This window comes from Oryx dammah, unplaced genomic scaffold, assembly GCF_014754425.2.
Source record: "Oryx dammah isolate SB20612 unplaced genomic scaffold, SCBI_Odam_1.1 HiC_scaffold_12, whole genome shotgun sequence".
NCBI lineage: Eukaryota > Metazoa > Chordata > Mammalia > Artiodactyla > Bovidae > Oryx > Oryx dammah.
In genome coordinates, this window is record NW_024070196.1 from 40,236,089 (window position 1) to 40,259,679 (window position 23,591).

At 36.1% G+C, this 23,591-nt stretch overlaps 1 protein-coding gene across 2 annotated transcripts in view; it reads right to left on the reverse strand.

Moving 5' to 3' along the window:
- Positions 1-1,884: 1,884 nt before the first annotated feature.
- Positions 1,885-23,591, reverse strand: part of TMEM144 (transmembrane protein 144) — a 48,989-nt gene continuing 27,282 nt past the window's right edge. For both annotated transcript variants that reach the window (XM_040251656.1, XM_040251657.1), the window contains exons 7-12: positions 23,208-23,290; positions 21,040-21,158; positions 18,092-18,211; positions 15,911-16,008; positions 11,238-11,291; positions 1,885-5,716 (exon numbers count right to left, since the gene is read on the reverse strand). In XM_040251656.1, coding sequence (XP_040107590.1) covers positions 5,633-5,716; positions 11,238-11,291; positions 15,911-16,008; positions 18,092-18,211; positions 21,040-21,158; positions 23,208-23,290 — 558 coding nt within the window. In that variant the 3' untranslated portion in view covers positions 1,885-5,632. The remainder of the gene's footprint in view (positions 5,717-11,237; positions 11,292-15,910; positions 16,009-18,091; positions 18,212-21,039; positions 21,159-23,207; positions 23,291-23,591) is intronic.

Consider the following 23,591-nt stretch of genomic DNA (forward strand, 5'->3'; position numbering starts at 1 on the left):
TATGTGAAAGACAAACTTATAAAACCTTTAATTATGGAAGGTATGAATGAGTTAAGAGTACTTACAAGTATCTTGTTGGTAAGAGAAAAAGGAAAAATAGATCTCTTTCTTAGCTGTGTCTCCTCACACTGGTCAGAATGGCCACCATCAAAATATCTACAAATAATAAATACTGGAGAGGGTGTGGAGAGAAAGGAGCCCTCTGACACTTTTGGGAGAAATGCAAATTGGTGTACCCACTATGGAGAACAGTATGGAGATGCCTTAAAAAAACTGAAAACAGAGCTACCATATGATCCAGCAATTCCACTGCTGAGCATATTTCCAGAAAAGATGAAAACTCTAATTTAAAAATATATACACAACTCAGTGTTTATAGCAGCACTGTTCACAATAGCCAAGGCATGGAAGCAGCCTAAATGTCTATCAACAGAGGAATGGATAAAGAAGATGTGGCACGTGTATCCAGTGGAATATTACTCAGCCATTAACAAGAATGAGATAATGCCATTTGCAGCAACATGGATGGACACAGTCCTGAATATTCATTGGAAGGACTGATGCTGAAGCTGAAACTCTGATACTTGGACCACCTGATGTGAAGAACTGACTCACTGGAAAAGACCTTGATGCTGGGAAAGACTGAAGGCAGGAGAAGGCAATAACAGAGGATGAGATGGTTGGATAGCATCACCAACTTGATGGACATGAGTTTGAGCAAGCTCGGGAGTTGGTAATGGACAGGGAAGCCCAGCATGCTGCAGTCCATAGGGCTGCAAAGAGTCACATGACCAGGCAACTGAACTGAACTGGATGGACATAGAGATTATCAAATTAAGTGAAGTAAGTCATACACAGAAAAACAAATATTATATAGTATCACTTATATGTGTATCTAAAAAATGATACAAATGAACTTATTTACAAAACAAAAACAGACTCACAGACATAGAAAACGAACTATGGTTATCAAAGGTGGGGAAGGGATAAACTCAACATATACATACTACTATACATAAACTAGATAATTAATAAGAACCTATTGTATAGCACAGGCGACTCTAGTCAATACTCTGTAATGACCTGTATGGGAAAAGAAGCAAAAAAGAATGAATATATGACTGATTCACTTTGCTGTACACCTGAAGCTAACACAATGTTATAAATCAACTATACTCCAATAAAATTTTTTTAAAGAAGAAAGAAAGGCACATAAAAAAGAAAAAATAGCCAGTGTCTTGGAAGACTCTATGAGGTTCTCCAGAAAACCATGTGGAATGCTGTATTTGTGACTTATACCTGTAATAAGTAGTAAGTTGGGGTCAGGCTTGCAGCCTGCTGTCTCTTGAACAATTTTTCTTGATCTCAAACAATTATAATTCATTCTCAATTATTTTCCCTAGTGGAAGAAAGCATATGTGTGTATTCAAAATAATAAAAGCAAAAATGACTAACATTTGGAATTATTATATTTAAGGTGAAACAATTTTCACCTTCCTCTCCAGTTCATTTCTGGTGATTTGTTTCACTGGATCTTGCTGCAAAATATCCATTTGGAAGTTGGGATTTTTGTTTGTTTTCATGAGATCTTGTCAATATGAATTGTGTTACAGATTTTATTATTAAAGAAAGAAAGAGTCAGTTTGCAGAATCTGACATAAAAATAGATGTGGCCACTACCTGGAGATGATTCAACATATGGAAATTAAATGTTTGAACCAAAAATAATAATACAATGCTCAGTTATTATTATTGTTATTTTTTGCTAAAAATACCACTTAAATGGAATGGTTTTAAGCATTTTGTTTTTTTCTCCCCCAAACCTTCATAAAATTAAATGAATACCTGTTTTTTAAAAATGACTTTTCTCTCTTCCTCTAGAGGTAGAAGACAATACTCTTTATTTTGTAAGAACTTAGTACTTTGAAATTCTTTAAATATCAAGGTATAAGTCACAGATTCAAAAGAATTTAGAGTTCAGGTGTGATAAGAATCACCAAGAGCACTTGTAAAAAGTGCAAATTCATACTTTCCAGCCCCGAGATAGTAATCCATTGTAGGAAACCCAAGAGTATGCATTTTTTTTCAACATGCAGAAAATGGAGGTGATCTGGTTTAAGCAGCTTAATATTTTGCAGCTCCTCAAAAGAGAACATTAAAGAATGGGGATGGACTCAAAGAGTAGCTAAGAAGTCTTTTTAATTACACTGTTAATTTAAAACAATGAATTTCTGGAGCAGGATAGCATCACACACTTAAATATAATAATCCCAAATGTTAGTCATTTTTGCTTTTATTATTTTGAATACACACATATGCTTTCTTCCACTAGGGAAAATAATTGAGAATGAATTATAATTGTTTGAGATCAAGAAAAATTGTTCAAGAGTGGCTAGAACATGAAAGAAATCAGATTTGAAGGGTATATTATATATGATCTCATTTATATGAAATTTTAGAATAGGCAAAAAGTAATCCAGAATGACAGAGAACAGATCATTCATGGCCTAGAGCATAAAGTTAGCTCCAAAGAGGCAGAAGGGAACTTTTGGGGTTGAAGGAAGTGTTCTGTGTGTAGTGAGTAGTGGTGCTTATATGAGTGTTGCAAAAGCTCATATAGCACTGGTCACTTAAAATGGGAGAATTTTATTGGATGCAAATTATACTTCATTAAAGTTAATAAATAGACTGTAAGATATTTGTGTGTGTGTGTTTTTAATGAGGCCAAATTTCTGAAACAAGTATGTTCGGTAGCTCACAGGATCTCAAGCAGGACCATGGAACTAGGCTTAGATCCTACTGCACGGAGGCCGTGAAAGTGAGTTTCTGGCATCCACCTTTAGGAGGTCGGATTCCCAAGCTGGAAAATTTCCCAACTGTCTTGATTTTTGCTGCCTTTATTTGTGTGTACCTGTGTGTATGCATTCTTGTTTTGAAATTTTAACCAGTACCAAAAAGGATAAAGAGGAAAATAACAATCCTCCACACTCTCTTTGCCTAGTTTTAATTACTTCAACATTTAGACATACGCTTCCAAACTATTTTGCTATTGATTCTTTAACACATATTAACAAACACATAGATAATTCATTGCCATAAAAAGTAGAGTATTACAGGTAATGCTCAAGGTTACCTTGACCCAATGTTGCCATTTTTATCTCATTTATCCTCATTAGAAGCAAACCTTATGAGTTTGGTGTACATGTTTTTCTAACATGTTGCATACATATGAATTTATAGAAAATGTACATATTACTTTGATTTTTACAATTTTTTAAAAACGGTATCACAGTACTGTGTACATGGTTCTACAACTCATCTTTTTACTAAGTGTGTTTTTCAGAAACTCTCCCAATATTGATACACACAAGGGTAAGAGGTAGCAACTCTATTAGTACAAATAAATCAGTATAACAGGGCTAAAAGAAGATTTGGTAGCTAAGAGGAAATGCTATATTATTCATGCTTTAACACTTGTTAGGGAATTTTAGTAATCAGGAATTTTGGTTGTGGTGGTAGAAAATTCTTACTCTGGATGCCAGTCTCACTGGGAATAAGTGCTGTCTCTCTGCCCAAAGAGACAGAAAGCAAGGACAAAGTTAATGCAAACACAAGAAGCTGACCATACTAATCCCCAAACTCCAAAAGACATGGGCATTAACTTCCTAAGGCAAGCAAAGTGGAGATCTACAATTGCCCATTTAGACTAGCCTGTACCTAAAAAGGTGCTGGTTTGGTAAGCATTTCGAAAAAGCTTCTTTTCTCTAACTTTTACTAACACTACTCTCACTAACACTATAGGCACTTGCCTGGTAGCAGAAACTATACAGTGGTAATGAGATTTTTTTTTTCTTTCATTTTTCCTCTGCAACTGCTTTACTTCACATTTAAAATTTTGCATACAAATTTGCAACCTCAACTAAAAAGTAATTCAATGCCATTAATATAAAAAAATTAAATATATTTAAATGAGAAAAATAGTTTTGCTTCATATTAATTTATTCAAAGCTATCAGTATAATTAGTGACTTTCAGGTTAAAATTAAATGAGATTTTGGAAACTTAATCAAATATTTACTTATACTTGCAATTCAACAATTAAGCAGTGTCATTTTTAAACTGTACTCATAGACAGGTATAAGTAGTTGTTTGGGTTGTGGGGGAGTGGTAAGGGAAGCAGTTCTTACAATGTATTCTCTGATCTACAGACACAGGCTTTTTCCCTGAAACAAGATGTAGTAATAATAGCTGAGAATTAGACAATGCTTGCCAAGTGCCAGACAATCAGGAAAATATAGATTTTCACTAATTTGAACTTCCTGGTAACCATGTGAGACAGATGCTAGCAATAGCCCCAGTTTACAGATGAGGAATCTGACTCAGAACATTTATCGAAAGTCACACAATTAAGATGAAGCGGAGGTGAGATTTAAACCCACACAGATCAGATAGAGAGTGACACACATTTTGCCCCTCCAAGTAGCAAAGTAATGTGATATCATCAAGTGGGAGTGGGTGAAACTTACACTGCACCATTCCAGTTTTTTTATACTATTATTTTAAGAGTTCGGGAACCACTGTAATAAACATCGTAATAGCAGTTCCATTTCAGTTTTCTTAAAGACAACTATCATGTTCTGTGATTTTCTTTGATCTAGTGTAAACCACCATTTAAAAATTGAAGAAAACCACTGGTTACAAGAGAGGTTTCAGAAAAAATATATTTCAGAAAAAAATTAAATTGTACATCTAATGGAGTGTATTAGTTCCTTAAAATTCTCACTGTGATAAGCTAGAACCCTGCTTCAGCTATTCTAGAATTTCTCCACAAGTTAGAGTACATACATATATGTGTGTGTATTCATGGGTGTGTAATAAGCTAGAATCTAGCTTCAGCAGTTCTAGATTTTACCCCCAATTTACAGTAGAACATTCATATATGCATGTGTATTTACAGGTGTATACTTGTAAACATACATATATGTGTTACACACATATTCTCAACAGTGGGAAGTTTTCTCTAAAGATGGATTTTATCTGGAGATATCAAAGGCATTTTGAGCTAACTGGGTGGGTGATTGAGAATCGGGCAACATTAATTTGAAGTAAAAATAAGTCTGGGCTGAAAATAATGAAATGGCTTTTTTAACACTCATCAACTCTGACATTTACTTTTTCTCAAAGGCTCCAGATTATCTTTGGATCCTAATTCCATCATAATATACGTCTTCTTCCTGTTCCACCCCCCACGTTTTTATGCCTGTCTTCATGAATGAGGCGCATATTTTGGAAATGTGGACAGATACAAAACTCTTGACATGTGACTGCTGCACTGTTTGCTAGATTATGTACCAGTAAATACATATTGTGGTCAAAGCAGCATCTTCAGATACAATGAGCTCAAGTCCTACCTTCATAAACAGTTCATTAGAAGAACTTCTCATTTTTACACTTGACTGAAAGCTGGTTTTCCTTCAATGTCACATTTGTGGGAAAGAAAGTCATTTACCCTAATCCAGGACGGATGAAGATCCACTTGCTGTGTGAACATGAGCTCTGTTCTCAGCACAATCTCTTGTGTCCAGGAGAGAAGTGCTCTCAAGTGCTGCTGCCATCTGCTGGCCTTGTAGTCGTCAAATTTTAGAAAAAGCTGTGCATAAGGCTCCAGTCAAGATGATGCAAAATGCAAGCATCATCAGCAGGTAGTTTTTTCGACCCTGAGTAATAAAAAGAATAACTGTCATTAAGAAGACCTGAATCAAATATGTAAAAAGCACAAACTCTCAAGATTTCTGTGGGCTTTACTAACCATCTGGTCTACCTCTTGTATACTTTTTCCATTATTCCTCTGTATGAATCTTCCAGATTCTCAGGCCCTCTGCCATTACCCATTCAATAAATACATGTGCACTCTCACTATCCATCCCCATGTTCTGGGATTAAAATGGTAAGCAAAACGTGCCCCTATTCAGTGACTTATGTAATGTGGGAGATGGGAATGAGTACATGTAAACAGTGGTGGCTGTTGTGAGCGCCTCACATAGAAATCTTAAGAGGCAGATCTAGAGTTGAGTTGAGCTCCTAAGTATCACTGAATTGGGGGAAGAGGAAGGCAGCAGATACAGATTTTGAGTAGAAGGAATGTGTGTGCAAAGCTCTGTTGTAAGAGAAACATGGTACTTTCCAGGGACTGAAAGAAGGTCTGAGAGAGTGCGGCTCAATGAGGCTGGAGGCTATGCATGTGCCTGAGCAGGCGGTATCTTAGAGGCCATGTCATACTTTGGATTTACTTTTCAAGCAATGGGAAAACATGAGAGGAACCTGCAGAGCCAACTATGTTGAAAAGACAGGCTTGCATTTTGTAAAGCCCACACTTTTGCAGATTAAGAACAGATTGGAGGGGGCCAGACGGATGTGAGGGGACCAATGAGGAGGGGACCGCAGTCCTCCTGGGAAGAGAGGATGAAGTGCGGATGCAGAGACAGAGACCAAGCTAAAGGGCAAGCGAGAAATAGAAACAAAGATGACTCCCCCAGCTACACGTGGGTGCACTGGTCTTAAAGGTGGAACCACGGAGGATGCCAGCCAATCTTCATATGAACAAACATATACCACTCTGTGTTCAGTAGAAATACTGTATTTCTCACAAGTCCCATCTCTAAGAGTACAGATAGATCGATTCTAATTTCTCTCCCACAAGATAAACCCCCAGACACTGGAAAATAAGTGTGCTGTATCCCTGAAGCATCTTTTCCCTTGGTCAATATTTTAGCTCCTCTGACCATCTTTCATAGGGAACAATTTCAAGCTCCCACATAGTCTTAGCTTTTCTCCTCTGAATGACTGCCAGGCTAAACAGTCTATATGACTGTTTAAATGTAGACCCAATACTCTGAGGCAAGTGGAACAGGATCTCAATTACACTGAGATCTCCTGGTAGTCAAATCATATGATACTATTATCAGCTTTCAGTAAAACTAATGACAATTAATATATAACCAAAATGTCAAAAATGTATATCCCCATTTTTCATCTGAATAAAGAATTGAGTTAGAGTAGGTGATTCTGCATCTATCTGATGACCAGAGGGGTCTTTTTAAGTTGGATTTGGCTGGCTGAATTGTCTGATTCACTGCCAGCACAAACTCTACAAAAGTCACTCTGGTATAAGTTCTACAAGTGAAAGACAGCATAAAACCTTGCCAAGCACAGGGCAGCTAATTTACTCACACCCACATACAACACACACAGACACATAAACACACACACACACTCCTGAAGGCTTTAAGGTTTCCTGACAACTTTTTCTTAATGACTGCAGCCTTTGCCTAGATACCAGAACTGGTGCAGAGTAGGCACTCAATAAATATTTGTTCAAAGAGTCAATACACTCAATTTCCAAATGTACTGTGTGAATTAAACAACTGATGAGATCATTGACATAAGGAAAAACAATATATGGGGTCTCAATTATCAGCCCTTTACAACCAAATTATGTGAATATGTTGTAAGCTCTCTGTTTTATTGTCTTTGGAGACAGAAGAACAATGTTCTCAGGGACAAAAATTTTTTCCCTTTTAAGGTTAAGAATCTGAGCAAACTTCCTAGTTTCCTAGAGAAAAAGACCAATTATATTTGGGCAAAAGCAGTAGTTTTACTTTGTCAAAGGTGAATGCGAACTCTTAGAGCACGCTAACATTCTCCCCAAAGCAAAAAGTGTTTAATGTGGATTTCTGAGACAGGTACTAAGATAACAAATCATCTCATTCTTTATCTGGGAGTCGCTATTGACTTGTAAATTGTGGTAACAATTCCCTGCATTGGGTTTACTGTGGACATTCTGACTGAAGTGTGTTGCTAAAAATATACTGGCGGTCTAGCTTAAAATAGCTAAATATGACATTCTAAAACAAACTTTCCAAAGAGGAACAGATATTAGATATAAAAGAATGTCACAAGGGAAAAGCATCCAACCAAAGCACTAACGGCATTGAAATGAAATAAAATCTTTAAACTCTTCCACACAGTACTCGGATCTCCGATTAAGTCCTCACTGTTGTAAGTTGTGGACTTTTAAATATGTGTCTTCAAGGACTGCTTCAAGACATAGCTGATAGGACCTACAAGTCACAAACATAAAATGTTTTGCTAATAAGGACCTACCGTATAGCATGGGGAACTCCACTCAATACGCAATGACCTATATGGGAAAAGAATCTAAAACAGGGTCGATATATGTAGATGTATAGCTGATTTAATTTATTGCACAGCAAAAACTAATAGAACATTGTAAATTAACTATACCTCAATAAAAACTTTTTAAAAAATTGCTTTTTTTCCCCTCTAGGGTTTTGTTTTTAAGAAAAATAATTTTAAAAATTCAAATAAGATTTTGGTTTCAGTGTCTAGTTAAACTCTTAAACTCATTGGCATATAAAGCATTTAAAACTGTCCTTTAGGTCATCTGTAAAGAGGCAGTTAGGCATTTGCTTTGAATGATAAGTACTGTGGACACTCCTTAAGTTCTGCTTGTAGACAGATTTGTAAGGTGTTTTAACTAGAGATAAAAGGTCAACAAAACTCATTGAGCTTTCAGCTGTAGCCCTCCAGGCTCCTCTGTCCATGGGATTTCCCAGGCAAGAATACTGGAGTGGGTTGCCATTTCCCTCTCCAGGGGGTCTTCCCAACCCAGGGATTGAACCCATGTCTCCTGCTTGGCAGGCAGATTCTTTATGACTGAGCTATCAGGGAAGCGCAAAAGGTCAACAAAATTTGCTGTGCTTTCAGCTTGCCTTCCCTCTCTCTATTTGGATACATACTTGGCCAAACTCAAGCACTCACCTGCACATCTATAGATGGAACACCCTGGGATTTTATTGGAATTACACTGATGGTGAATGGAGATGCTGCCCAGTAACAACAGGGAGCTGTTCTATCAGGGATATGGTGAGTTGCTCATTTGTTATGACAATCTTTTTGTAGTAAGCTTCTGCAGTATAGGAAATTATTTCATAAATCCAGCACATTTCTTGCTATTTTCTTACATTTTTATCATTTTTGTTGGTATTAATAGCATTTATTTTTTTCTTTTTAATTGGTTCTTGACAGCATATTGGAAAGTTACTAATTTAATATTTTTATGTCAGTGCCTTACAAAGTGATCTTATTGGTTCTCCAGATTTTCAGCCGATTCTTTTAAAGAAGAGAATATTATATGCAAACAATATTTTTTCTTAGTTTTCTCTTATGTCTTAATTTTCTTAGCCCACTGGCTATGATCTCCAGAAAATACTGAGTAACAGCAATGATGGAAAGATCTTTGACTTATAGAGAACTCATATTCTTTCAGTTCTATTGAGATATAATTGACAGAGAATGCTTATGTTTCACTTTAGTTATGTATTTACATAGTTTTTGATAGACATCTTATATCAACTAAGCTTCCTCTTATTTCCCATTCCTCCTATTGTTAAAGGTTGTTCTCTCAATTAAAAACTGGTTTTTAATTTTAGTAAATACTTTTTGAATATATACTATTATACAGTTTCTTTTCTATGTAAAAACAGTACAATAAATTACATTATACATAATATGATCCATCATTGCATTCCTGAATTAAACCCTACTTGAAGTGAAGTGAAGTCACTCAGTCGTGTCCGACTCTTTGCAACCCCATGGACTGTAGCCTACCAGGCTCCTCTGTCCATGGGATTTTCCAGGCAGTAATACTGAAGTGGATTGCCATTTCCTTCTCCAGGGGATCTTCCCAACCCAGGGATCGAACCCGGGTCTCCTGCATTGTAGACAGACACTTTACTGTCTGAAAAGCCCCTCCTCTAATTGGTCTCAGCTTTTTTTCCAGGTATCTTAAAAAGTCATTTTGTCTTTTATGTGTCTCTTTAAAAGACTCTCAAGAATTAACAGTAGGCCCAATGGTTAGGTATTCTCTTGCTCAAGTAAGTTCCTCTATCTAGGGAAGAAGATTTTAAATTCAGTATTGTTATACTGTAAAATAATTTTTACATGCTTCATAATAAATCTATTCTTAGTTTATGTTTATTTATACCTACAGTTGTAAATAGGCTTGTGATTTTCTAAGGTTTCAGCATGTTATGCTGAATAATACCCAGTTCTTAAATAGGAATCATTATCCTTCATGAAGCAGATGAAATATTTGTGAAGAGATACAGACTGTGCTTTGGCATAAAATTATTTTTTTGTGTGGAAAGCAATCCTAACTAAAATAAGTAAAAAACATATTTAAAAGAATAACATCTATAAATGTTTTAAGTTGTCTTGTAAATTTAAAAATACAGCAATCAAGATTGTGATCCAAATATCTTCTAAACAAATTTATTACTTCTTTAACCTGAAAATCTTACTTAACATCTTATGACTTTCTAAGTCAACACATTTCATTTGAAATGAATGAAATGACTTTTTAAATCTAAAATTGAATAATCACTTTAAGAATTTTCCAGGGACATGTTCACTTTATGGCTCCCAGAGATTAGCAACATCAGATCTTCTTAGAGATAGGAATTATTTGCTTCTTGTTAAGGCAAAAAATATTATATCCATAATGCCTTGACAGTGTCTCTAATTTATATTGTTTTCAGTAAAAACTACTATGAAATATCATTCACATAGCCTCAACTGAAGGCTTTTGCCACAAATAAAGGTAAAGGGGAAAAATCTTAAAAACAATTTTTAATGAAAACACACACACACACATCCTAGAACTACTTGGTAAAAGCATTTTAAGTCACCATCATTTACACTTGAGAGGGTGTTCTATAAAGATGTTGGTTGGATGTGGAGGACTTTGGAAGGTATGAGATTCAACAACAACAAAAAAATCTATTCTCAAATTCCATTTGCTTCAAGGATGTTTTAATTTGGGGGGTAAAAATTTTCATCTTGTTTATCTAACATTTTTCACTAGATAAAATTTATATCTATCTTATTTTATTGGATGATTTAACCAAAATCTCTTAAGGGAAAATAAAGTCAACTAAAGCATTTTTCCTCTAAGGTTGGGGTGGAGAAAAACATCCATAATAATTATCATATGGTTAGTATTTTCTTTTCTAATTAGAGACGGTAACACTTTGAATATCTGACCTGTCAAATTCATTCACATGTTTTCTGCTCTGGGCTTTGGTGTTGCAGTTTTCAGAAATAACACACAGTATTAAATATGTTTCTTGACTGGATCTACACCTTTTGTGTACATACCTGTATTTCCTTAAACACGAAGACACCCCACATTGTAGCTATAAATCCTGGACCCTTAAATTAAAAAAAATAATTAAATTGGCTATTTTTCTGTGACTGTACTCTACACAAATACAGTAAGTTGGACACTTTTATCAAATAAACTTTGATTGTAAATCAATATAATAACATTGTTAGGAAAAACTATTCATAATTTTAATTCAAACTTAACATTAAGTTAAACTAAGCAGCATTAGGAGAAAAACGAAGACTTTTTTCCTTTTTCTCTTTATGGTTTTCATTTTTATTTTTTTGATGATGATAGAATATTGTGTGCCATAGAATGTTTTTCTTCAATGTGATTTATAACAAAATATTTTCATAAGCAAATAGATAATCTTTTTCACTAGTTCCTCAAGATACTAGAAATGGGCTTAATAGGAAAAAAGTGTATGAATAAACATAACTTCCTTCAGCATGGGATAATCTCAAAGCTGAAGAAATTCTAATATGTTATTTTGGACCTGAAATATAGCACATACTTTAAAGTTTTCCTTAACAGGAGAAGGAAATAGCAATCCACTCCAGTGTTATTGCTCTAGAATTCCATGGACACAGGAACCTGGGCGGGTACAGTCCATGGGTTTGCAAAAGAGTAGGACACGACTCAGCAATTAACACTTCAACTGATATTACTGGACAGTAATCAGCTATATCTCACATCTCACTCTAATGAATGCTAAAGATAGTATTATGGCAAGATGGAAAAATCATGATGGAAAAATAAACAGTGGGTTAGTGAGCAGGAGACAAAGATAGGAATGAAATAATATAGGACAAAAGAGAAGAAACGAGATGGAAAAAAGGTTTGCAATTTGAAAATTTTAAGCTCTTAAAGCATATTATTATTATCATTATTATTATTTTTTGCTGAGAAAGGAAAACATTGGAACTTAGATCAGTTGCCGTCTTTGTGGAAAAGATGTATTGCAAGTCCTGCACGAACTCTGGAAGATTTCCAGATGAACAATCCCAGCCTGTTTCCCCTGTTGCCCAGTCACACATGACTGGATCAGCAGAGCTGTACTGCACTCCTGATAGGTAAGCCAAGCAATGGGAACACATTCCATTCTGTTTATCAGGTTCCAGAAAAGTCAAGAGCCAAAGAGCCAGAGAAATAGGTCAAAGGAACTGTCTTCCACCCTGATGTATGGTCTTAAGCCTCGAAAATCCAAACCAAACAAGAAACACCTGGGCCCTTTAGCAATTCCACGCTGACTTTGGGCAGGATGGGAGGGAACAATAGCACAGGGCACAAAATATTAATGTTATCATGCCAATCACACTTTATCCTCTTCAATCTGGAAACTCATTTCCCTTTCAGAGTACGTGGGTGAAGACTATACCATGAGGCACCATTGACCTCTGCAGGTTTTTGGCTGATGATTTTTTAAAATAGGAGTTTGGCCGTGGCCTACAGGTTATTGCAAGGAGCAATGTAGTGCTTTGCTAGAAGTAATCCAGGCAGAAGTCAATGTGCCTGGCTCAGCTCAGGCAAAGGAGATCCGAGTAAGGCTGTTTCACACCCGAATCTTTGCGAGGAGGGAGGGCATCTTAAACAAAAGAGACAACTGTTTTGGCATTGGGATCACGCATTTTTCTGCTGTAAATTAACACAAATTACACATTTATAAATTGACCTTTGAAAAGAAGGTGAGCTGGAGCCATCTGGAGAGGCTGACCCTTCTGGAGAAGCTGATTTGGCTGTTAAGCTCCTTGAGGAAGACTGGAAACAGAGCCCTTTGTCCTGCTACATGGGCTTTTCTTCTTTCTTCTCCTTTTTGCTTTTTAATTGAATATTTGCCAAGGAACTATATAGATAATGCTTTCAAGGAACGCCCGGTTTAGTCACCAATGGATTCTAACAATAGAAATACAGGTCCTTGGGAGGAAAAGTATGCTGCTGGGATGTGAAAAATGTACTCCTGATGAAACAAGATTAGCCAGATCCATACTTCTTAAAGCTGGGTGGTGGGTATTGTCGAAATTTTCCATCAAAAAGTTAAGCTTAAAGCAAATCTAGCTCTATGTGGAAAATAAAGAGGAAAGTAAGATCCTGGAGGTTATGGCTGAACTTTTTCTGCATGTGGATAAGGCCATCTTTGAACTGAATAATGACAATGAAACCAAGCAAGAGCCCAGTAGCAGTAAAGACCTAGGCCCTCACCTCCCAGAGATACCTGTCCCTCCCAGGAGACAATCCTCAGGCACCAGAGGAAGCCACACCAGGGGAGTGAGATGCCTGCTTCCATCACGGTGGTCAAGAGTCATCCTTCTGACAGTCTCCAGATGCCACAGAGACCACTCCCACCGGCCCTCCACCCACACCCATCTGCCTCAGCAATATGTTTCCACTGCATTTGGCTGTCATGTCTTGCCCTAAGTCTTCACTGTAATTTAATACAAGAAAGAATAGTAGGAAAATCATATCTATCTGCTATACAATTTTTGTGAAGAATATTATTATTGTTCCACATCTCCTGTATAAGGACCCACAGGATAAATTCTATTAAGAATTCAGTATTTTTTAAAGAACCAAAAAAAAAATTGTTAGAAAATAATTTGTCTTTTCTGAGGAAATAATGTTACCAGTCAAAAAGAATTAACTATCTCACTGTCTCACCCGCTTCTGTAAGCACAAAGCAAAACAATGTTTAAAAAAAAAAAAAAGCTAAATCACATGACTGTTTAGCCTCTGTGCTATTTGCTTACTCTCTCATTTCCCTCAAACTTTGATTTTCTATTTGTGTTTGTATTTCTCTTTGCCTTGTGTGACTTAATTGTATCTGTGTGTTTTACAGAAAGTTGCCTCAAACTCATTTTGAAGAATCCACATTTGTTCAAGAATATAGCTTGATTGAGTGACAAAATCACCATCATATGACCAAGTTTAAGTTTGATGTGATGAATGACTTACCTATTTCAATATGTGCCATTCTTCCTTATAGAATGGCACATGACTGCCATGCAGCAATTGCATCGCTAGTCGAGGTGCATCTCATATCGTATACTTTGCTCTACAAATTTAAATTTGTTTAATTTCATTTAGTTTTAAGTATTTCATTGATAAGTTTTATATCCCATTGCCCATTACTATTTTTCCCGTTATATTGGTCAATTCTAGCACTACATATCTTTGAAAAAATGAAAACCAAACACTTTTGGGGGAAAAATTCAGGTTTTTACCACCCCAATGATGAGGACTTAAACTATTCCTTATAATTTGCTCAATTTTGATAACATTTTCCCTCAGTACAGATTAAGAATGTCAAAATGTGAGTCCTTTAAGTTAAAAAAACCCCAAACCTTTATTATGTGAATTTAATTGTACACTAAAGCTTACTATTTTATGAACACAGTAGAACTGTCAAAAATATGCTATTTGAAACCCAGGTTCCTATTAAAATTGAAGGATGTTTCAAACTTTTATGTAATTGTATTTTAGACTAGACAATGTATTTTAAAAATTCAGTTTTGTATGCTTGCACAGTTGTGTGGCTAAAATGTTTCAGGCAAATTTTATTTATGATTATGATTTAGGAAGCAGGGGAGGCAGGTAAACAACTGAACAATCTCAGATACCAAGAGTAGAAATAAGAGCAATTAATTCGTGTGTAGGCATGTCAGTCCTGGCACCAAAAGGAACCTGAAACATTCTAAACTGGATTTTATACTGAAGGCAGAAAGCAGTCCTGTGTACAGTAAACTCTATACTAAGAAGCCTTGAGGTGTCCCGTGGCTGTGTCCCTTCAGATGCTGCTCTTAGCTATTGTCTCAATTTTCTCATCTTCAAATCGGGGACAATCCTATCAATACTAGTCTTATCTATATCAAAAGAAACATTTTTGTTTTTCTGTTACCTGACTATGTGCTACATGTCTGGCACTCAAAAACATCAGATGAAGCAAATTACATTATGAATGCATGATAAATGGCACCATCAGGAGACAATACTTTACTTCAGAACTTTCTGAGAACCTTCTTTAAAACACTGACAAACACTATGAAGAGGGGCTGAAGTACTCTCTGTCTCACAAGGATGCCATGAGATTCAAGTGTGACAATATACACAAAAGCATTTTTATATCTATAAACTATTACATAGAGATACATATTGTTATTAATCAGATTCCCAGGTGACTCAGTGGGAAAGAATCTGCCTGCCAATGCATGAGACACAGGAGATGTGGGGCCCTGGGTCAAGAAGATCCCTTGGAGGAGGAAATGCAACCCACTCCAGTATTCTTGCTGGGAAAATCCCACGGACAGAGGAGCCTGGTGGGCTACAGTCCGTGGGGTCACAGAGTCTGACACTACTGAGTAACTGAGCACACACATTGCTATTAATAGCATATTACAATGTATCCCAAAAGAAATTAGGCAAAATGACCAAACAAAAACTGCAGATGTATCGAAGATGAACAAACTTGTTAAAATGAAGTTAGCAACATTCCCTTAGCAATCAAGGACATGAGATTAAAGGTGTCAGTTTATCCACATGAATCTGTTATACTGACTATACTCCTGAAAAATCAAACTCCATGACAGACTTCAGTGATTCACTAAGAAAGCTTCAGAAAAGTGTGATTTACATTTGGAAAACAAAAATCTGGAAATGCAATACAGCTACTTACGGCAGTGATGATTGGAAAACTGACCACAGCACTGAGAGAGTGGTTCGCTATGAACCAACAGCAGGTGGCGATCGCCCAGAGGACTCCGGACAGGAACCCTGAAACACACAGACAGCACACGTTCGCCAACCACATACCTCTCCAGAAAAGTCCACACTCCAGGTGGAACGGGACTACTAAAGTGAAAACATCACACACTCCTATCAACACCGACAGCCAACATGGGTTTTTGAGTCATGTTTATGACTATTTTGGAAAACAAAGCATTTCTCTTTTTGTGACTGCACTAGGTGTAAGGATCACCTTTTACCTTAATGACATTAAATCAAGTACCCGAAGTAATAGGTGCAGTAAAGATTGGGTAATGGAGCGGGACCTAGGGAAGGTACTGGGTCTGAACATTTTCTGAAAACACCATTTACTCTAAGCCATGTATGTAAAAATATGTGAAATTCAGAATGATGCTTAAATAAGGGGGGAGGGACTTGGAATCTGAATAAAAATTTCAGCTTAAAATGTTCAAGATACCTTAGCTAGACATTCAGTAAATATTCTACCATTCTTCTAAAACTGTATAGTGGAGTAGTGGCCCTCTTTGGCTTAAATGAATCAAGCACTCAAAAGTGAATCTCTGATACATGCTTTGTTTTGTTCTTTAAAAAATTTTTACTTGTGGACCTACATTCTATATTGGATTATAGTAAATTCTCAAGTGAGAAATTATAATTTCTTATTATATACAATGTATTTTTATAATTAACTTAAAATATATTAATTTTAATCTTTTAATATATAATACATATTTAAATTGAATTATAACTTTTAAATAATTTACATATTTATAATTCTTATTATATATAATTTCTCATGTATATGTGTGAGTATATATATATGGTCTTATATGGGCTTCTCTGGTGGCTCAGATGGTAAAGAATCTGCCTGCAATGCAAGAGACATGGGTTTGGTATATATACAATTACATATAACTTTCTTTTTATAATTTATATATTACTTATAATTCTTATTATATATAATTTCTTGTTATATATGTGTGTGTATATACATACATATATGAGCATATATGGGCTTCCCTGGTGGCTTAGATGGTAAAGATTCTGCCTGAAATGCAGAAGATCCATGTTCTATATATATATATATATATATATATATACATACATTACCATCAATGCCTAATAGATTAAATTCAAAAGCATGTATATTTGACATAACTTTTTTTACACTCTGAAATAATTTCTCCTAACTTTTTTGAAAAAGATACTTGTTTTCCCTAGTGACAATTTAAAAATACGTGAAATTCAGAATGATGCTTAGCTAAGGGGGAAAAAAATCTGGAATTTGAATAAAGATACTAGCTAGAATTTTCAGGACATTCAGTAAGAATTCTACCATTTTTACATCTACTAGTACACATTATACCATTACTATAATGTCTGAATTATAGTAAACATTCTGCACTATAAAATGGTACAATGGTGTAGTGGTATACTTTGGCTTAAATGAATCAGGCACTCAAAGTGAATCTCTGGCATATGTTTTATTTTGCTCTTTAAAAAATTTTACTTGTGGATCTATATTCCAAATTGAATTACAGTAAACACCTAAATAAGTGTGAAATTATAATTCTTCATCATATGTGTATGTGTGTGTATAAAACCAACAATGCCCAACTGATTAAATCCAATAGCATGTTCATTTGACATACCTTTTTTTAACTCTAAAATAATTTCTCCTAAATTTTTGGAGAAAATGCCTGTTTTCCCAAGAGACTGCCGATTTGTAGTTGTGGCTACCTTTAAGAATAAAAGAGCCCCAGCACTCTGACTTTTAATGTGCATCCTTAGTGAAGAAGAAATACTAAAGCCTCATGCCCATCACACAAGGTACTTCAGCAGAGGAAACAATCTCAGACTCACTAGTCCAGCTCTAGGTTTAGTATTAATGACCTGGCATTTCAAATCCAGTTTCATAGTTTTTAAATCCTCCATATTTGGTGGTGAACTGAACCAGAGCAATTGAGGGAAGGAACACACACACACACACAGACACACACAGACACACACAGAGAATGGCTTCATTTCCTGAAGATGAGTATTCAAGCTAAATTAATAGGGAATGATACTTTCAAAGTGTAGGAAGATTTTCTCTAGTAAAGATTCTTACCTGGCAAGACTGCTTCAGGATGTAGTTTAGGATTATTTTTCATGGCTACACAGTAGGCCAGAAAGTAGACTGTACTTGTGAGGAAGATGCCGCTGAAGTGTGCAAAAACATAGTCTAAATCTGGAAGTACAGATTATAAAAATCTCAAGCGTATCATTTTAGTCATTTCAAATATATTTAGAGTTCCAAGAATAAAACAAGCTCACCAAAATTAACCTTAACTGTAAAGGAAGCATTCATTATATTTTATCATACTGTTTTTCTGCATGCTATTTATATAGAATTTTAATTAACATATTCAAAATATTAAGAAGTCAGTTACTACAATCAAATCTAAAAGGCTGGCTTTTATATTGTCTTGGAAAGCTAAACAAGAAATGATAAACATTATGTGAATATAACATGAATATCTCATTTTTTAAGAACAGGTATTCAGACTTAATATTACTGATGGCTATAGAAACTAGCAAATCTCCAAGTAGACAGTATTTAGGGGGTAGAATGTAAAAAATTTTGGCAGAGCTGATTTTATAGGTTGTATTGATCAATCTGGAAACCAGTGTCCAGGTTGCAGCTATACAGAAGGATATTCAGGAAGTTATTCCAGAGGAATTAATTATTTATTATAAAACTAATTACATGGGGAAGTTAATACACAGACGGTGGCCCGAATTCTGAGAAACCCAACTCCAATGACTAAAGCAGATGGTCCTTTTCCATAGAGATGGGTGTAGCAGGTTCTTGGCCGGGAAGGTCACTTTGGGCCCAGTGTTTCTCTCAACTAAATCTAGAGGATGAGCAGCCATGCTTAGAGAGGAGAGCTTGAAAGTCAAAGGGCTTGCCTATTCTTCTCAAGTCTTACATCCTACTTCTGAGTCATATCACAACACGTCTGTCCCAAGACCATCACAAAAGGCAGCTTAATCTAGCGATCAGAAACACAGACGACCTGGTGAGACTCCTGAATCCACTATTTGCTAACTTGGAGACTTGAGTAGATTAACTTATATCTCTCTGACTCATCTTATTGTAAAACCAGGATAATAATGGTACCCAAACAGTAAAGCTGCTATGAGCCAATCAAGTTATTATTGTAATTAGAAGAGTGCCCAAGACACAGCATATACTACTTATGTGATCATTAAATAAATGAAATAAAAACTATGCCCCCTCGAATTAGTTTTGAATGAATCAAAATAAAGTGTGTTTCTATCAGACTACATTTGAGTTGCCATAAAAAGATCCCTTAGACCCGATTGTACTATTTATGTGAAGAGATTGTTAAGGACATTGTTCATTATGCTCCAGGACCAAGAACAACTGTGCTTCTGAACAATCAGTTGTTTTTATCTTGTGTTTGCTGAATTCTGGGACTGATCTGATTTCCTTTGTCGCTTCAAGAATCTTAGAGCCAAATTTATGACTCATTACTAGCAAGTGTACAAGTGTGGTGCAGTTTTTAAGACTCGTTCATGGTTACATTATACTTTGTCATTCATTTTCCCTTCCCTCTTAATTTTTCCTAAGTGATTCTAAGTTTATTAGCTTTTATCCTTTAAAACAAAAAGAATAAAAATATAAAAAATATTTGCATAAAATCTTAAAAAACACAAAAGGTAATAAAAGTACTTTGGGAACTGTTTGTGGGGCTGAACATATAAGGGAAAAAACAAACCATGGTTATCTATTCAAAGTTAATCCATTCAATTAGAGTTCAGATCCCAATTTTTCCATCCATCTTTCCCTCATGACTTGCCCTCCAAACTTCTCCCTTATCTGAACACAGATGACATTTATTTTCCATGCCACTGAGGTAGAACTGACCTAACCATGATCTCTTCTTTTATCATCATAGATGTGAGCCACATTTCAATATAATCAGAGGATCCTGAACTAGACCCTCTCATCTCCTTCTGAGCCTGTAGAAGGCTGTTGCATGCAGTGTGGAGGTGACATCTGAGAGATGAATTCTATCACTAGAACCTGAGACAATTTGCAAGCATTACATTGGGTCTTTCAATGTACTACTTTGTGCTTGAAAAATAATATTCTAAGCAGGTTATATTTTGACCTTTACTTGATTTGAAAGCACTGTATGCCTCACTTCAGTTACTTTTTTAAAGAGGAGAAGAACACACATTTTCCCAAAGATCATCAAACTGGAAAATAACCTCCAAATCTTGCAGCAAAGCCAGAAACCATATATCCCAGTAGCTGAAATGAATCTTGACTAAAATAGATTCCATTCATATGTTGAAGATCATATGAAAATATTGAAATAGTCCTTTATTTCTTTTAGTTTCCAGGGCCCTTCTAATTCACCACTTACAATGACAAAGTAAGATCAAATCTGATGAAAGGAAATTTATACTTTAAGACGGGATGAGAAAGCTTAAGCATAAAATTCTGTGTCTGTCTGGGCTTTCTCCCTCTCTAACACAAAGTGTGCACCTGCCTTTGACTTTAATCAGAGCTTCTCAAAGATGAGGGCGCTTGCTTGACCATAAAGATCAATTTCTTTCTTTCTTCTCATGCTAGTGATGTATTAATAACTTCTTAAAAGAATAACATTCTTTCCCAGCGCTGCAGGGGGTCATGGTGACTCGCTGTTCACTTTGTACTATGCTTCCCTAGACTATGTGTCCTTGGTGAACTTTAGGTGAAATGTCAGTATGTCATTTTGATGTACATCCTTTGTCTCAAAAGTGCCTTCAACTTTTAACAGGTGGTATTGTTCTCAGAGCTTCAGAGAGTGGGTCTCCCGGGTGATAATGCTCAGTTTGGCTCAGATAAAATTTCCTTTTTTTCCTTCTTAACTTGATTTTTCATTGTATTTCCATCAACCAATCTATGTACCAATATCTACCACAGTCCATTTCTTTTTATAGTCTTAAGTAGAAACACAGGTATTGAGTTTACTTATGAAGTAAAATGACTTTTCCTCTCACCATTCTGGCTTGCCCCTGCATATATACTATCATTTCTTTTGCTGTGGTCCTTGATGTAAATGATGGGCACAAATGTAGATCCATAGAGAATTCCAGATATCACTGCGAGACTGCAGCCCCTTAAAAAACAAATACATTTCTATTCATCTTGGCCCAAAGCAATATTTCTGCCAAACATAAATGGAATCATATTTAAAGCATGCTTCAAAATGTAAATCACAAGGCATCATGTAGCAATTACCCTTCTATCTCAAATGGGGTGATGAGCAAAAGTCCCAGGAATGCCCTGCAGCATCCAGGTACCTTGCTGGGACACAGCTTCAGCCCTTCATTATCTAATGGTGGAAGGACATGACTTACAGACACTGTAAAGGATTATTATTATAAATTGTCATTACATAGCTGAGAATATTGCCATCATAGTCTATAAGTGACATGAAAAAACATGGCTCTCTAACTAAATTAGGACTTCACTGGTGACTTGGAAGTAAAGAATCTGCCCGCAGTGCAGGAGACTCGGGTTCGATCCCTGAGTCAGGAAGATCCCCTATTTGATCCCTGAGTCAGGAAGATCCCCTGTACTAGGAAATGGCAACCCACCCCAGTATTCTTGCCAGGGAAATCCCATGGACAGAGGAGCCTGGAGGGTTACAGTCCATGGGGTCCCAAAAAGCTGGACCATCCCGGGTGACTTGTAGAATCTTAGTTCCCCAGACCAGGGATTGAACCTGGGTCTACAGCAGCGAAAGCGCCAAGTCTTAACCAATGGACTGCCAGGAAATTCCTTAATAAAATAATTTGAATATTTTAGATAAAACATTACTTTTGTAAAAAGAAAATGTTTTGCCTTAAGTAGTAGAGTCATGTTGGGCCTTCATACTTGGGCTATATCTGCATGAAGCAACAGTCTTCATTGACTTTGGTGGGAGATAATATTTTAGAACAGTCCCTTTAGCTTAACATAAAGGAGAATGGAATGAAACAGGAAAGAGTTTTAGGCAAAAACCATTCCTTTCTAAGCTTAAAAATAAATTCTTAAAGTTTATGTTAGTGGTGCTTCGAGGAATATGAGACTGTAGGTACTCAAAAGACCAGTGAGCTCTGTTCATGATGGAAACCTCTACATCGTGGTAAAGACCACGAATCCTGGAGGAGGGTCCCAAACACAGACCAGACTAATGGGCTAAGCTGTCCAATGAGACAACTGAAAGAGTGCTTAACAACTATTCCCTTAATGAAGGTGATGCTTTGTGAAAAACGTTTTGTTGGAGAGATCGATTTTATTTCAAAGCAAAAATAACATATTTCTTGCTTCCAAAGCCTATCGGTTAGTTCATTCTTTCATTCATTTAATTGATTCAAATATTTTTTGAGCATCTATTATGTGCCCAGCACTGCTTCTTTCCACTGTGAAGACAGTGTATATACTAACAGAGGACATGCTTTCTGTTCTTAAAGTATCACCACATAAAGTCTAAAATAGCCCTCAATTGAAAAATGCAAGCTACATACTATTACATATTCATATTTCTTATATAAACATATAAAGGTTCATACATAAAACATATCATTCTCATATTTCTTTGCTAGCCCCCCAAACCCCTAAATATAGGAGCTATTGTTGAGCCTAAGTCTTTCACTCTTTACAGAGACAGCGCAGGGGTGGGGACGAGGACCTACATGGACACAAAATATTCTACCATATTTGACGATAAATACCTCAGGATTATAAAACCCTCTGATACATTAGGGGAGGTATTCCTAGGGCACAGTGGTCATCTTGGCTAGATGTGGATTGCCTAATTTGACAGTGATTGCTGGGAGCATATTGGTTGTCACGCTCTGTGGCCTGTACTTTTCCTTTCCTTTGCTTTTTTTTTAAATCTTTCCTTTTACTTTAGGCATGAAAGTCCTGCAAAATGAGATTGCTTCTGTGAGTAACTTATTGACTAGAAACACTGCAGGGGCTTGGGAATTCCTTGAAGCACTGAGACCAAGGCCCTCTGTGCTGTAAAATTCCGCAAGGGACCAGAAAGTGTCTCTACCATGAAGTTAAGAAGTCAAAGCTTGTGTTACCATTTTTATCTTAAGCTCAAATGGATACAACTCCACTCTGCTTATCCTTGCTGTAACCATATATGAGACAGAATAACAGAACCTCTTCTTACACTAAGCGGCTTTGTGCTGTGGAAAGTTTATCCACCCAGGAACAGTCAGGATCTGGATCAGGATCTTGAGTTTTGTTAATCACCTAGTGAAAACATTGGCAAAAACAGAAAAAGAAAAACAGCATTCAATTAATAGCCACACTGGTGACAAGATTTTCAGTGTTTTTCTCTTCTGTCTCAAATACACTTTAAAATAAAATAAAACCATGTCACCCTGTATTCTGATTCTGTGGGCATCACTAGATCACATGTTTCCGATTCTGTTTCTCTTTTACTCAGAATGGTCTGGTCTCTTTTAAAATGTTTTTCACAGTTTAATATAAATGGCTACTTTGATACACCTATCAAAACTAACGAGGTTATTAGTGCTTACATTTTATTTGC